Raw genomic sequence first — 13,103 nt, 5'->3', positions numbered from 1 at the left:
TTGTGGAGTCATGCAAACAAATTACCTCAGGGAATTGACCTGGCCAAAAAAAATAACCCAGTAAAATAAGTTATTTTTGCAGTAGGATCAATTCTCTGATCCAACTTTCTATACAGCCACAATTAGTACAAATGCCAGTACTAGGCAGTGGGCAAGAACATGTAGTCAAGAGTGGGAAAGAGGGATAGTTGAGTTTCACCATCTGTATGGTTAAGGAGCATTCCAGATACAGCCATGTGTTGCCTGGCTGGATATAGAAGACCTACATCAGATAGGTATCAAACCATTTAGCACTCAGTAAATTGTAACTAATTGTGTCACTTAACCAAATAAAGCAGTTGGTGCCAAGTACAGGACAAAATCTGAGGAGTTCTAGCTGAGAAGTTTGGGTTGCCACACATATCAGCTCATCTGTAGTTTCCATTTGTAAATTTATCTCAAGCACCATTTATCTGTTCCCAGCGAGACAGATGGATTCAGGCACTCCCTTACCCCACTCCCTCAGGTATTGAAACCCACCACTTAATCATCCAGTAAAACCTTCCAACGTGGATTAGCTGCTGCTTTGCAAGTGCCTGTGTTTCTGAAGGTAGGCATCTCCTGATACTGTTTTGCTGTGTAAAGACCTAACCACAAGGGGATTCTCAAGTAAATCTCTCCGGGTTCTCTCATCTAATCTGAAGCACATCTACAGGATCAGGCCCCCACAGAGAAAACAGGCATGGACAAGACGTCTGAAGGTTGGTGGCTAGTATGTATATGCAGTGCATATATGATTACACTCAAAATCCCAGAAGTCAAAGCACTCAGCTGCAGTAGCAGGGACTGTTTCCTTTTCATTAATGCTCAAAATGTACCTTTTACAATAAAACAGATTTTTAAAAATAGCAACAGAAATAACCTTCTGAATCTGTTACAGTAAGAAGTAATTTACTGGCTTCAGTAGGACTACTCATATAGGTAGTTGATATTTGAATGCAGTCTGGGGCATAGTAAAAACTGCATGTTACAATCAGATATGTCAAGTAAGTACTATATATATATTCATGTTCAGATGTTACTACTACTTTAGAAGAGTAAGTCATGATATCTTTTCCCTCTCTTCAGGTATAATCCTTGGATTTTCTCTCCGATCATATAAGATGAGCTATCAGGAAGTCAAGTACTTTTCATTTCCAGGAGAACTACTCATGAGAATGCTGCAAATGCTGGTCCTGCCACTAATTGTATCCAGTTTAGTCACAGGTAAAAAAAGAAAGTTTCTTTGTTCTGAAGTTTTCTTTTAAATAATTTGATAAAGATGCACACGCCAAATCATTAAAAAAATGAACATTTCATGTGCTAGAACAGAAGTGTTATAACCTGCAGAAAGAGATACCGCTGCTACTGCTGTTTTAGAGACAATATAACAAAAGGTTTGATTTAATATACACAGAAACTAAAAGATGCTTTTCCCAATTTCTGTATTCAAACAATAACCTTCTTTTTGATGGTTTTGTTTTTGCTTTTAAATTCTTTGGAGCACCCTATCCTTCTCAATGCCCTTTTTTTTTTTTTTTGTAACAATCATTTACATTATTATATAAAGGTTTTTGGCAGAGAAATGTTATCTATGAGATTTGTCATCTTATCATACAAGTGCCTCACAATGTTAAGTGGATTATTCTTAGAGTTTCCCTTTGAAGTAGAGACATTTATTTTCAAGGTAAATAACAAAATTTTAAACTTCCTTAGTCAGGCAGGGAACAAGCACAGAAAACTCAATGCAATTCAAAAATGACAGATTTAATTCTTTTTAAAAAATCCTTAAATATAACAGGACTTTTTTCATGGGATTACAAGAAATTTTCCAGTTTATTGCTAAAAACTCTGGAAAAATGGTTTTCTACACTGAACAATACCTCATTTAGTGCACAAATGGTTTTAAAAAAAAAAGCTAATATATTTGCTACAGAACTCATACTCGTGTAAATATACAGATATTATTCAATATCTAAATAACAAACTATATCCTTTACAGGTATACTACTGTGCAATTTTATAGATACTACTGTTTGGGTGTGTGTGTGTGTGTTACACATTATAGGATAATTCATTGGATAAAAATCTTATGCTTCTCAAGTCAGTCTTAAGATCACTCTTGGCATCCATGACCCAAATTTCTTATTTCACGTATTTTGTTTGGCAAAGCTGTAACCATACGATTCCTCCAGGGTCTTGCATGCTGGTAATATTACTTCTTCCAACTGTAAATGATCTGAATAAATATTTTTGCTGTTTGCAGGCATGACAGTGTCTCCCAGATACGATGTTCTGGGTTTCCATTTGTATTTATGTAAGTGTGCTCAATATAACTGGTTATGACAATATCAGACCATATGGTCTCTGAGGTATTAAAAATAGGCTAGGCATGATTACATTCCTTTGCAAATTTTTTTAATATCAAAGAAATTAGAACAATAACAATGAAGTAATAATTATAGAAGCTATGAGCTGTTATGTGACAGATAAATTGAGAAAGTGAAGAGTTTTGCTATACAGGTAAACAGTTCTGACAGTTATTCACAGACTCTTGGGAAAATAAACTATAAAAGGTGAAGTCAACCCAGTCACACTTCTCTATGGTCTGTTTTAGTACTTTCATGAAAGAAACAATGCAGAATCGCATTCAATTTACTCTAATTTGCCTTATGACAATTATTGCACGTGGCTCAAGCAGGTATGCAGTTTTCTCCATGAGATTCTATCTTCCGATGTGTATGTTATCAGGCATGTACTAAATCTGCTTGGGAGAAAATAGAGGTTATTTGCATACCTTTGATCTTTTACTGTTCATAGGAAAATATGATTATATGAATATCTGTATTCTTAATCTTTTTGTGGTTTAGACACAAATCCAACTGCATACTCTATGCTGGTCTTTATTCTCTACAGTCTTTCAAATGGAAGAACTCTTAAATCAGCAATCCCAATCAGTATGTCTTACAAAGTCAAAGGCAAAATTAAGGCACAGTATATGGGAGGCAGCATAAATAACCAAAGAAATAGATGAAATTCCCATTTGGATTATTTTATGACCAAATCTAGCCTGAATTCTTATACAAACACAAGGCTGACAATTTTGCTCCATTTCTGTTTTGAATTTGCTGCAGTTATAGAAGTTCAAAATATTTTATACCTTATTTCATTATAACTTGAAGCATTTGACATAAACAATTTGCTTGACATAATTATTTTAAAATATACATAGTCCCTAAAAAGTATATAAAATAAACATATATGCATATGCTAACAATTCAATTTGTCATGAAATAGGCAAAGATTGCAGGATTTGCACCAGCATTAAGAGCACTATGCATTAACATTATTTCAGCTCTTACATCAAGATCATAATGAAATCAAAATTCCAGTCCTTAAAACTGGCCCACAAGTTTTATCTGCATGTCTCAGATAGGAAGACAGTTATTCGCTGAATATAAGGGCATCAGAATGAGGTACCTTTTCTTAACTAAACGATATATTTCTTGAAATCAAATTCACAAAAATGATTCATGACCAGTCTTTATAAAAAGCATAGTTGGAACATAACATTTGTGACAAATATTAAAGCTAGAGAAATTTCCGTATAGCAGAGCATAAAAACCCCAGTCAAGATCTGAGACCGATTTTGCTGCACATTGCACAAACAGTAAGAAAACATCCTGCCCTGAAAAATTTACTAATATAAATCAAGCTGGGGAAAGAGAAAGGGAATATAGAAACAGTGAAACAGAGAGATCCACTGGCTTGCCAAAGATTATACAGCAAATCAGCAATAATAGAATCAAGCAAAGATCCCAGTCACGAATACCAGTACAACACACTGTGTGTTATATGATAATGCTTATCCAAACTGTTAATGGGGGTAACACTGATACGGTACAAATGAATCTTAATCACAGACCAGGATTTTGTGTACAAGAATCTGTACAAACACAAAGAAAAAGACTGAATTTTCTTACGCAAAAGAAGGCTGTATAGTAAAACAATTTAGAAGGCTGAGTATGGAAGGATTACCTCAAAGAAGAGAAACATCTTCGTATGCAGTTTGTAGTATGTCTTTGTTTATATTCACTCCCTTTTCTATTTCCAATCATGACATGACTGTCCTTCATGGATTCTGGAAGATACAGAAACTTCCCTGCCTCTGATGCAGCCTTTCAATAACAGACTACAACAACTGCAGAAGACACAAGTGACTTTCCTTTGGGCAGACTCAGAGACACAACGTTTTGTCCCCAGACTTTTTCAATGTTCATTGTATTTACCACTACACAAACTATAGAAAGAGTTGATGTTGTGGTTTAACCCCAGCCAGCAACTAAGCACCACACAGCCACTTGCTCACTCCCTGCCAATGGGATGGGGAAGAGAACTGGAAGAGTAAAAGTGAGAAAACTCGGGGGTTGAGATAAAGACAGTTTAATGGGTAAAGCAAAAGCCACGCACGCAAGCAAAGCAAAACAAGGAATTAATTCACTACTTCTCGTCAGCAGGCAGGTGTTCAGCCATCTCCAGGAAAGCAGGGCTCCATCATGTGTAACAGTTACTTGGGAAGACAAACGCCATCACTCCAAACATCCCCCCACTTCCTTCTTCCCCCAGCTTTATATGCTGAGCATGACATCATATGGTCTGGAATATCCCATGGGTCAGTTGGGATCAGCTGTCCTGGCCATGCACCCCCAGCCTACTCATTTGGTGGGGTGGTGCGAGAAGCAGAAAAGGCCTTGACTCTGTGTAAGCACTGCTCAGCAGTAACTAAAACATCCCTGTATTATCAACACTGTTTTCAGCACAAATCCAAAGCGTAGCCCCATACTAGCTACTATGATGAAAATTAACTCTATCCCCCACAAAACCAGCACAGTTGACAAAGTGCAAAGAGCTGGAATTTCCACGTGTGGATGCCTCTTAACTAACCTCAGATGTACATATGATGTTCTTGATTTCAGCTATCAATGGACTGCAATGAATGGTGACAATGTTAAAAACAAGCAGTAAGGAACATGGTCTATCCCCTCACGGAGATAAGAACAAAGGCACACAAAGGGACTCAAATAATAAAACAAAAGACAAGTAGGGGGTCACAATTAACACCCAAGTTGCAGTTGCTTGAAATTACCTATAATGAAAGAAGGATAATATTCAAAGAAACGACTGAACTGGAAATAGTCTTGAAGCCACTCCATCACTTAAGTCAGGAAAAACATGGCATGTGGATATGAACAGATTCAACTGGTGAAAAACCAAATTTTTCCCAAAGCTATTTATGGATGTAAAATGTGGAAAATTAATGGTGTGACATGTTGTATAACCTTAGGCAAATCATGTTAATTTCCTTTTATGACAAGGTCACCCATCTAATTGATCAAGGGAAGCCAGTAGATGTGGTGGGTTTGGATTTTAGCAAAGCCATTGATACTGGGTAAGTTGTCACGGCACCAAGCCTGTCAGGGTAGTCCTGATTTTCCTTACTGAATATATTACTTTCTCAACTAGTTTTGTGGAGTTTTTTTGCTAACAACATATTATAAATGTATGTGGAATAAGTAGCTTCCCTAATTCTTATACATAAATCCTGAGTTTAGACTCCTGTTTACAAAGATATGAATATAAGTTACCCTTTTGGTCACAATGCTTTGAAGAAAATGTTGTTAATTTTATGTAATTAATTAACTTGCACCATCTGCGGCAACTGAATCAAGCGCTCAAGCTCTCTGTGCAAGATTCCTTTTTTTTTTCACAAAAGAATCCAACTTATATATGTTTCAACAAAGATCTAGGAAGAACTAACGGCATACAGCCAATACTACTAACACAGGAGCACATATCTGGCTCACCTGGGATGTTTGCCAGTCCTCAGAACAGTTAAAGATAAAAACATTCCATAGACATACTCATGACTGTCTTCAGCCACATCTTCCCAGGCCTACACAAGGCCATCCTCCAACCTGACCTTGTGAAACTAGTTCTTCAAAGGCTTGGCAAACACGCAGCACAACAAATTCTAACAGTCACTCTTGAAAACAAATGCCAGGTGTTCCGAGCTGCTCCCACATCTCCGCCTTTTTTGTTTAGGAACATCAGATTCACGAGGAAGGCAGCGAGGACTTTAGCTTCGAACTGGCGCAATCCTTGTACTGCTCCTCAGATGATTCTGATGGCTGCAAACACACAAATGATTAATAACCCTCCAATAGCAACACAAATTCAGATACACAGATTTAAACCTTCAAACCATGTTTTTGGATTTAACCATTTAACACTATTAGACAATTCTTTGAAAAACACCTTATTCTGCTAATTTTGTATATTTCCCATTTGATCTTGTAATATTTGTGCAAGATCTTAGATCTCTCCTGCAATATTAGTAGCAAATGCACCTTGCAAATGCGTCTTCACCTAATTCCAATCTCATACACTTTTATTCCTTTGTAAAGGAGTTACACAGAGCCCTTGTTTTTAAAATTCCCAATTACAATGTAATTTCATTCTATTTTATAATGCACTTTGTCTATCTCTATGTGATGGGTTGATCCTGGCTGGACACCAAGCGCCCACTATAGCTATTCTATCACTCTCCCTCCTCAGCTGGACAGGGGAATGGGAAATGAGGTTTGCGGTCAGTTCATCACATGTTATCTCTGTCACTTCATCCTCCTCAGGGGCAGCACTCATCACACTCTTCCCCTGTTCCAGCATGGGATCTCTCCCACGGGAGACAGTCCTCCACGAACTTCTCCAGCATGGGTCCTTTCTGTGGCGTGCAGTCCTTCAGGAGCATACTGCTCCAGCATGGGCAGTCTGAACAGATTTCACAAGCACTGTGGTAGCAACGGCAGCAGTAGCTGCAATAATGATAGCTGATATTTTAAAGGCAATGAGCCATCCTATAAATCATTTTGGGTGACTAATTGTCCGCTTTAAAAGCCTTGATAATTGACTCAATCCTGATTCCCCTTCCCACGATTTGGTCATATTTACAGGGATCCACAATTCAGCATGACGTCACATTAGCATGATTACTGTAAGACTTAGTTCAGATATATTCTTATGAGTAAACCAGCTAAAATACCAAGGTTCATTCAGATTAGTTTCAAAAGCATGGTTATGTAAAGCAATATCTAGAAATTGAGCTGCTACAAAAACATAAGGATGTGAAGTACATATCATCACCAAATCTTTATGATTCTGTGTCAGGTTCAAACTTATACAAGGAATAGTTTTTTATATAGTCACCGTGGCTTAGGCGCAACACCTCCAGTGGGCCCAATAAAAATGCTGTGCCTGAGCCACAGTGACCCCGCAAAGAAAAAAGGATCAGAATTCTTACAATACTGTTGCTGGCCACTATTGCCAGGTATGCTTAAAAAGGTATTCTTTGGAGTAGGATACACATTGCATCATCATGCTAGCTTGTTGCTGCATTCTCTTCAAATGTCCCTATGTGATAGCTTTTTCATTCTCGATGCGCTGCTTCCTCCTCATTCGTTTCTCCTCTTTCAAATTCAGAGCCTTCATCTGCGCGATTGGGTTGTCCAAGTGGTTTCGCCAGCTCATGATATGGCTTCACATGTTTAGCTGGAATCCACTTGGTTCCTGTGGGAAGAAGAACACAAGCATACCCTCGCCTCCACGTGATTAGTTCCACAGGTCCATTCCAACCAGGTCCACTAAAAGGATCTTTATACAGTACTTTAGGTCTGTGTGAAATAGAATCAGGAGTTTTAAAATGCCGATCTATCGCTGTGCTGGCCATTAAGTCTGGTGAGCGATTTAAAAAACTCAAAGTAAACATAGCATTATCTAGCTGTTCTTGTGGTAGCATATTCCCCCTTTTTTGTTTATGTAACATGGACTTTAAAGCATGATGCGCACGCTCAATTATTGCTTGTCCAGTAGGTGAATGTGGAATTCCCGTCACATGAGATACCTGCCACTGTTGCAAAAATAATCGAGTAGATTTAGCTACATACCCTGGACCGTTGTCAGTTTTAATGTTTTGAGGAACCCCCATAATTGCAAAGCATCGTGACCAATGTCGTTGAACATCACGTGCCCTTTCTCCAGAATGAGCAGTAGCACAAATATAAGAGGAAAAGGTATCAATAGAAACATGCACAAATTTCAAGGAGCCAAAGGCAGATACATGTGTAACATCACTTTGCCAAATGGCATTAGAGTGTAAACCACATGGGTTAACTCCAATGCTCACTGCATCAGAAGCAACTCTTTGACAATCTGGACAAGAACGAATTATATCTTTAGCCTATGTTTTTGTCACAATTGATTTGGAGGTTTATCACATTTGGATTTCTGTCATTTAGGACATTACTTAGCCATATGTCCCAATTTTCCACACTCAAAGCATTTCACAGTAATTTGATTAGCATTTAGTTGCTGTGACAGTGCAGCAGCTAACATGTTAGCTCTGAGTGTCTGTCCCTACATTTTGACATATCTTAATATACTGCCCAATGTCAGTAGCTCTTCCTCTAACTGATTTCAGTGCAGCCTGACAGTCTGTATTTGCATTCTCATAAACCAATTGAAATAACAATACTTTTGCATCTTCCGGATTTTCTACCTGCTGTGTTATCATGGCTTGAAGGCGATCAATAAAAGATATGTACAGTTCCTGAGAGCCCTGTCGTATAGAGGCAAACAAAGCAATACCTTGCCCAGTTTCGGGTACGCGTCGTAAAGCCATGATCGCAATACGAGTAGCTTGATCAAAAACTTGCTTTGGCAAAGCTGCTTGTGCCTGAGGTGTAATGTAAAGGCCTGTTCCTTGTAACATATTTTGATCTATAAGTATCCCTGATGACAAGTTGTCCATAATTTGTTCCACTGACAAATCATTGTATTCTAATTGCCATACAGAATACTGAGCAGAAGTCAACACTGTTTTCATAAGCAATTTCCAGTCCCAAGGAGTCATAGTATAAGTTCCTCCAATTGCTTCCACTAGTCCCATTGTAAATGAATTGTGTAACCCATTTTCACAAATTGATTTCCATAATTCTTTTATCATTTCATAAGGTAAACCGTCATGCTGTGGTGGAGTATGGGGTTTGTATATAACAGGAAAAGTAAACATGGTATCTCCTTGCTGTAGAGCTTTTCCTCGACAGCGTCACATCAAGCTATGTGTATTTTTTTCCAAATCATTAAGTGAATCGTCACATTTAGCATCAAAGTCTGTTAAAGGCGGAGCTGAAGGCACTATAGTTTTTTCTCCACACCGCTGTAAGGCAGGAGCCACAGGATTAGAGAGAGGCATAGAGTTAGAGGGATTAGTAGGAGAAGGAGATACAGGCAGTGCAGCAAAGCCAGGTTCCGTTTTAAATTCTGCAAACCCTGGAGAGGGAATATGAGGCGATTGGGGGGGGTGGACGGCGGCAGCCGCGGCAGGCGCAGAGGCAGCGGCCGCGGCAGGGACCTGTATGCGGTGGTGAGGGTCGGCAACCCCGCGGAGCCTGTGTTGCCCACCCGCTCCCTGCCTGGCTAGCTGCCTGCCGGTGGGATGTGTGCATTAATGGTGTTAGCGCGGGCGGTGGTGGAGGTAATGGGGGATGTAAATCCAGCTCTTTTTCAGAGTCCACCCTGCCTGATTCAAAAGAATTATTATCGGAATCAGAATCCTGCTCATTAGCAGCCTGCTTACAAACTGTCTCCTCAAAAGCAGTATCAGGTTGCATTGATATGATTTTCTCTGCCAGCTGTAAATGCACCAGCGCAGTATAAATAAATTTCCATGTCACAATTCAATTTTCTGATACACCAAAGGCCAAAGTTTTTTGCATTTGTAAATGCTCCCCAACTCTTTCCCAAACCTTGCTATCAAAAGTTCCCTCTATGGAAACCAGTTACAATTATCCTTTACCCATATTAAAAGTGAAGCAATTTGTCCCTCTGTTATTTTATACCCAGAGGCCCGTAAAATCTGCTGCAAAATGTTTAAGTAGAGCTTATACTCCTGAGAAACTGATTGCCCCATGCTACCGCAATCTCGCAACTCACCTGTTCCACAGGGGTTGCTGTTACCTATTTTTTCGGAGTCGTGGTCACTTCTTCAAAACTCTTCCCACTAGATTGCGTGGTCTCCGCAGTGAAGGGGAATCACCTCTTTTCTTCTTCTCTTGATCATTTCGTTTTCTTCTCTCCATCACATCATCTTCTTCTCTCCATCACATCAGGTTCACCATCTGCGGCAACTGAATCAAGCGCTCAAGCTCTCTGTGCAAGATTCCTTTTTTTTTTTTCACAAAAGAATCCAACTTATATATGTTTCAACAAAGATCTAGGAAGAACTAACGGCATACAGCCAATACTACTAACACAGGAGCACATATCTGGCTCACCTGGGATGTTTGCCAGTCCTCAGAACAGTTAAAGATAAAAACATTCCATAGACATACTCATGACTGTCATCAGCCACATCTTCCCAGGCCTACACAAGGCCATCCTCCAAGCTGACCCTGTAAAACTAATTCTTCAAGGCTTGGCAAACATGCAGCACAACAAATTCTAACAGTCACTCTTGAAAACAAATGCCAGGTGTTCTGAGCTGCTCCCACACCTGCATCATATGTAAATTAAGCATTCTGAAAACCTGGGTGTTGTCCTGGGTTCAGCTGGGATAGAGTTAATTTTTACAGGAACCTGGGAGGTGGGGGCATAGTCGGGGCAGCTGACCTGAACTAGCCAAGGAGCTATTCCATACCATGTGACATCATGCTCAGTATATAGATGGGGAGCGGGCCAGGGGGGTGGTCTCTGTTTTCAGTGGGGAAAGTGGCAGAGTGTCAGGTCTTGGGTGGTGAGCAGTTGCACTGTGCATCACTCTTTTTGTATACTTTTTCATTAGTGCCGTTGTTGTAATCTTTTTGTGTTTGTTCCAGTAAACTGCCTTTATCTCAACCCTTGAGGTTCCAGTTTCTTTTTTTTTTCTTTTTCTCTCCTCCCCATCCCACCGGGGGGGGGGGGTGGTGGAGGAGCGAGCGAGCGAACGGCTGCGTGGTCCTTTGTTACCGGCCGGGCTGGAACCATGACAGGTGTAAAAAGCTGGATTTTCCCTTTCATGTCAGCATCCCTTGGAAAGATCTCTTTTTGATGTGAAGATGAAAGTTTTGTTACTGTATTTGTCACCAATAGTTATTGATGTGAAATTATATAGGCATAACAGCTGTTCAGAGGCAGAAGGTGCAGAGTAACAACTGTCTTCTCTGTCTGTCTCTTACACTGTCTTGGAATCAATTTTGCTGCAGGTACTTTCCCAATTTCAGTTATTGTTTTGCACTCTGATGTGTTGTCTTCCTGGGGTAAATGTCAAGTATTACCTTACAAAATGTTCTTTTATTTTATGAGAGCTTCTGAAAGGCAGAAAGTACCTGGCATTATGCTGGAAAGACACAAGCTTTACTTCAAGGATGTTGGAGCGTGTGTGTTCAGTGGTGGTGGTTATCCTACTAATGCAGCAGGATATATGCAAGTTGTATGGTTTTGTTTAAGAAAGTGATGAACATAAAGCATTTAAAGAATTTGATAGGAGCCAGCTATGGATGAGGCACAGAAAGTTGGGGAGACCAGCTAGAAATAACTCTAAAAGATAAGATTGCATGAGAGACTTTTTGTCTAAATGATCCCTTTACAAAAGAAGGTGGCACAAGGAGTCTGTGCAAGGATACGCATAGGTGAACCATTCTTCTTTTGGGACTGCAGGGGAGGGATACTGCCTAGTAGAAAAAACTGGGAACAGTATGCTAGTGAGGTCCTTCAGTCTGCTCCATGATTTGATGAGTACACTGGAGCACATTTGAAATGTCTCTAGACTAATGTGCACAGAATAAGGAATAAACAAGAGGAGCTAGAAGCTTTGGCCCAGTCGCAGAGCTATGACATCATTGGCATAAGCAAAACCTGATGGGATGAGTCCTGTGACTGGGGTGCTGATGGATGGTTACAGGGTCTTCAGGAGGAATAGGCAGGGCAGGCGAGGCGGGGGGGGTGACACTGTATGTAAGGGAGGGGTTGGATTGTATGGTGCTTACAGTTGGTTGCGACAGGGTTGAGAGCCTCTGGGTATGGATGAAGGGGAAAGTAAATAAAGCGGATGTTGTTGTGGGAGTCTACTATCGACCACCCAGCCAGGACAACAGCACTGAAGAATTATTCTACAAGGAATTAAGGCATATCTCTAGATCAGCTGCCCTTGTCCTTATAGGTGATTTTAACTTTCCAGACATCAACTGGGAATATCATACAGTGGACACAAACAGGTCCAGGAAATTCCTGAAGCATGTTGAAGATAACTTCTTGGTGCAGGTAATAAGGGAGCCGACTTAAGAAAGGTGCCCTCCTAGACTTGTTGTCTGTAAACAGAGAGGGACTCGTGGGTGAAGTGGTGATTGGTGGCTGTCTTGGTCACAGTGACCATGAAGTAGCTGAGGTTCAAATCGTTGGTGATAGAAGAAAAACTGCCAGTGAAACATCGACCCTGGATATGGGGAGAGCAGACTTCAGGCTGCTGAAGGAACTAGTTAGTAAGGTCCCCTGGAAATCTGCTTTTGAAGGTATTGGGGTCCATGAATGCTGGTCACTTTTTAAGAGCTATCTCTTAAGAGCACAGGAGCAGGCAATTCCAAAGTGTCAGAAGTCAAGCAAGTGGGGCAGGCGGCCAGCTTGGCTGAGCAGGGATCTTCTTCTAGAACTTAGGCAGAAAAGGAAAGTGTACGGACTTTGGAAGCAAGGACAGGCGACACGGGAGGACTACAGAGATGCTGTTCGCCACTGTAGGGAGAAAATTTGTGCAGCCAAAGCTCGACTACAGTTCAAGCTGGCCAGCACTGTGAAGGACAACAAAAAGGGCTTTTTAAAATATGTTAATAGCAAAAGGAGAATCAGAGATAACATTGGGCTCTTGCTTGACGAGGTCAGTCACCTCACAAATAGGGATGTAGACAAAGCAGAGACATTTAGTGCCTTCTTCGCCTCTGTCTTCAACACTGATGATGGGCCCTGGGACCCCCAGAGCCCTGTGTTGGAAGACCACGACTAGA

At 40.4% G+C, this 13,103-nt stretch overlaps 1 protein-coding gene across 2 annotated transcripts in view; it reads left to right on the top strand.

Annotated features, from left to right (window-relative positions):
• LOC126035285 (excitatory amino acid transporter 1-like) overlaps window positions 1-13,103 on the top strand; it is a 109,897-nt gene that overhangs the window by 18,902 nt on the left and 77,892 nt on the right. For both annotated transcript variants that reach the window (XM_049793707.1, XM_049793706.1), the window contains one exon: window positions 1,108-1,245. In XM_049793707.1, coding sequence (XP_049649664.1) covers window positions 1,108-1,245 — 138 coding nt within the window. The remainder of the gene's footprint in view (window positions 1-1,107; window positions 1,246-13,103) is intronic.

The sequence above is a fragment of the Accipiter gentilis genome, chromosome W (assembly GCF_929443795.1).
Source record: "Accipiter gentilis chromosome W, bAccGen1.1, whole genome shotgun sequence".
In the NCBI taxonomy this organism is placed as follows: Eukaryota; Metazoa; Chordata; class Aves; order Accipitriformes; family Accipitridae; genus Astur; species Astur gentilis.
This window is presented reverse-complemented; position numbering and strand designations above follow the sequence as displayed.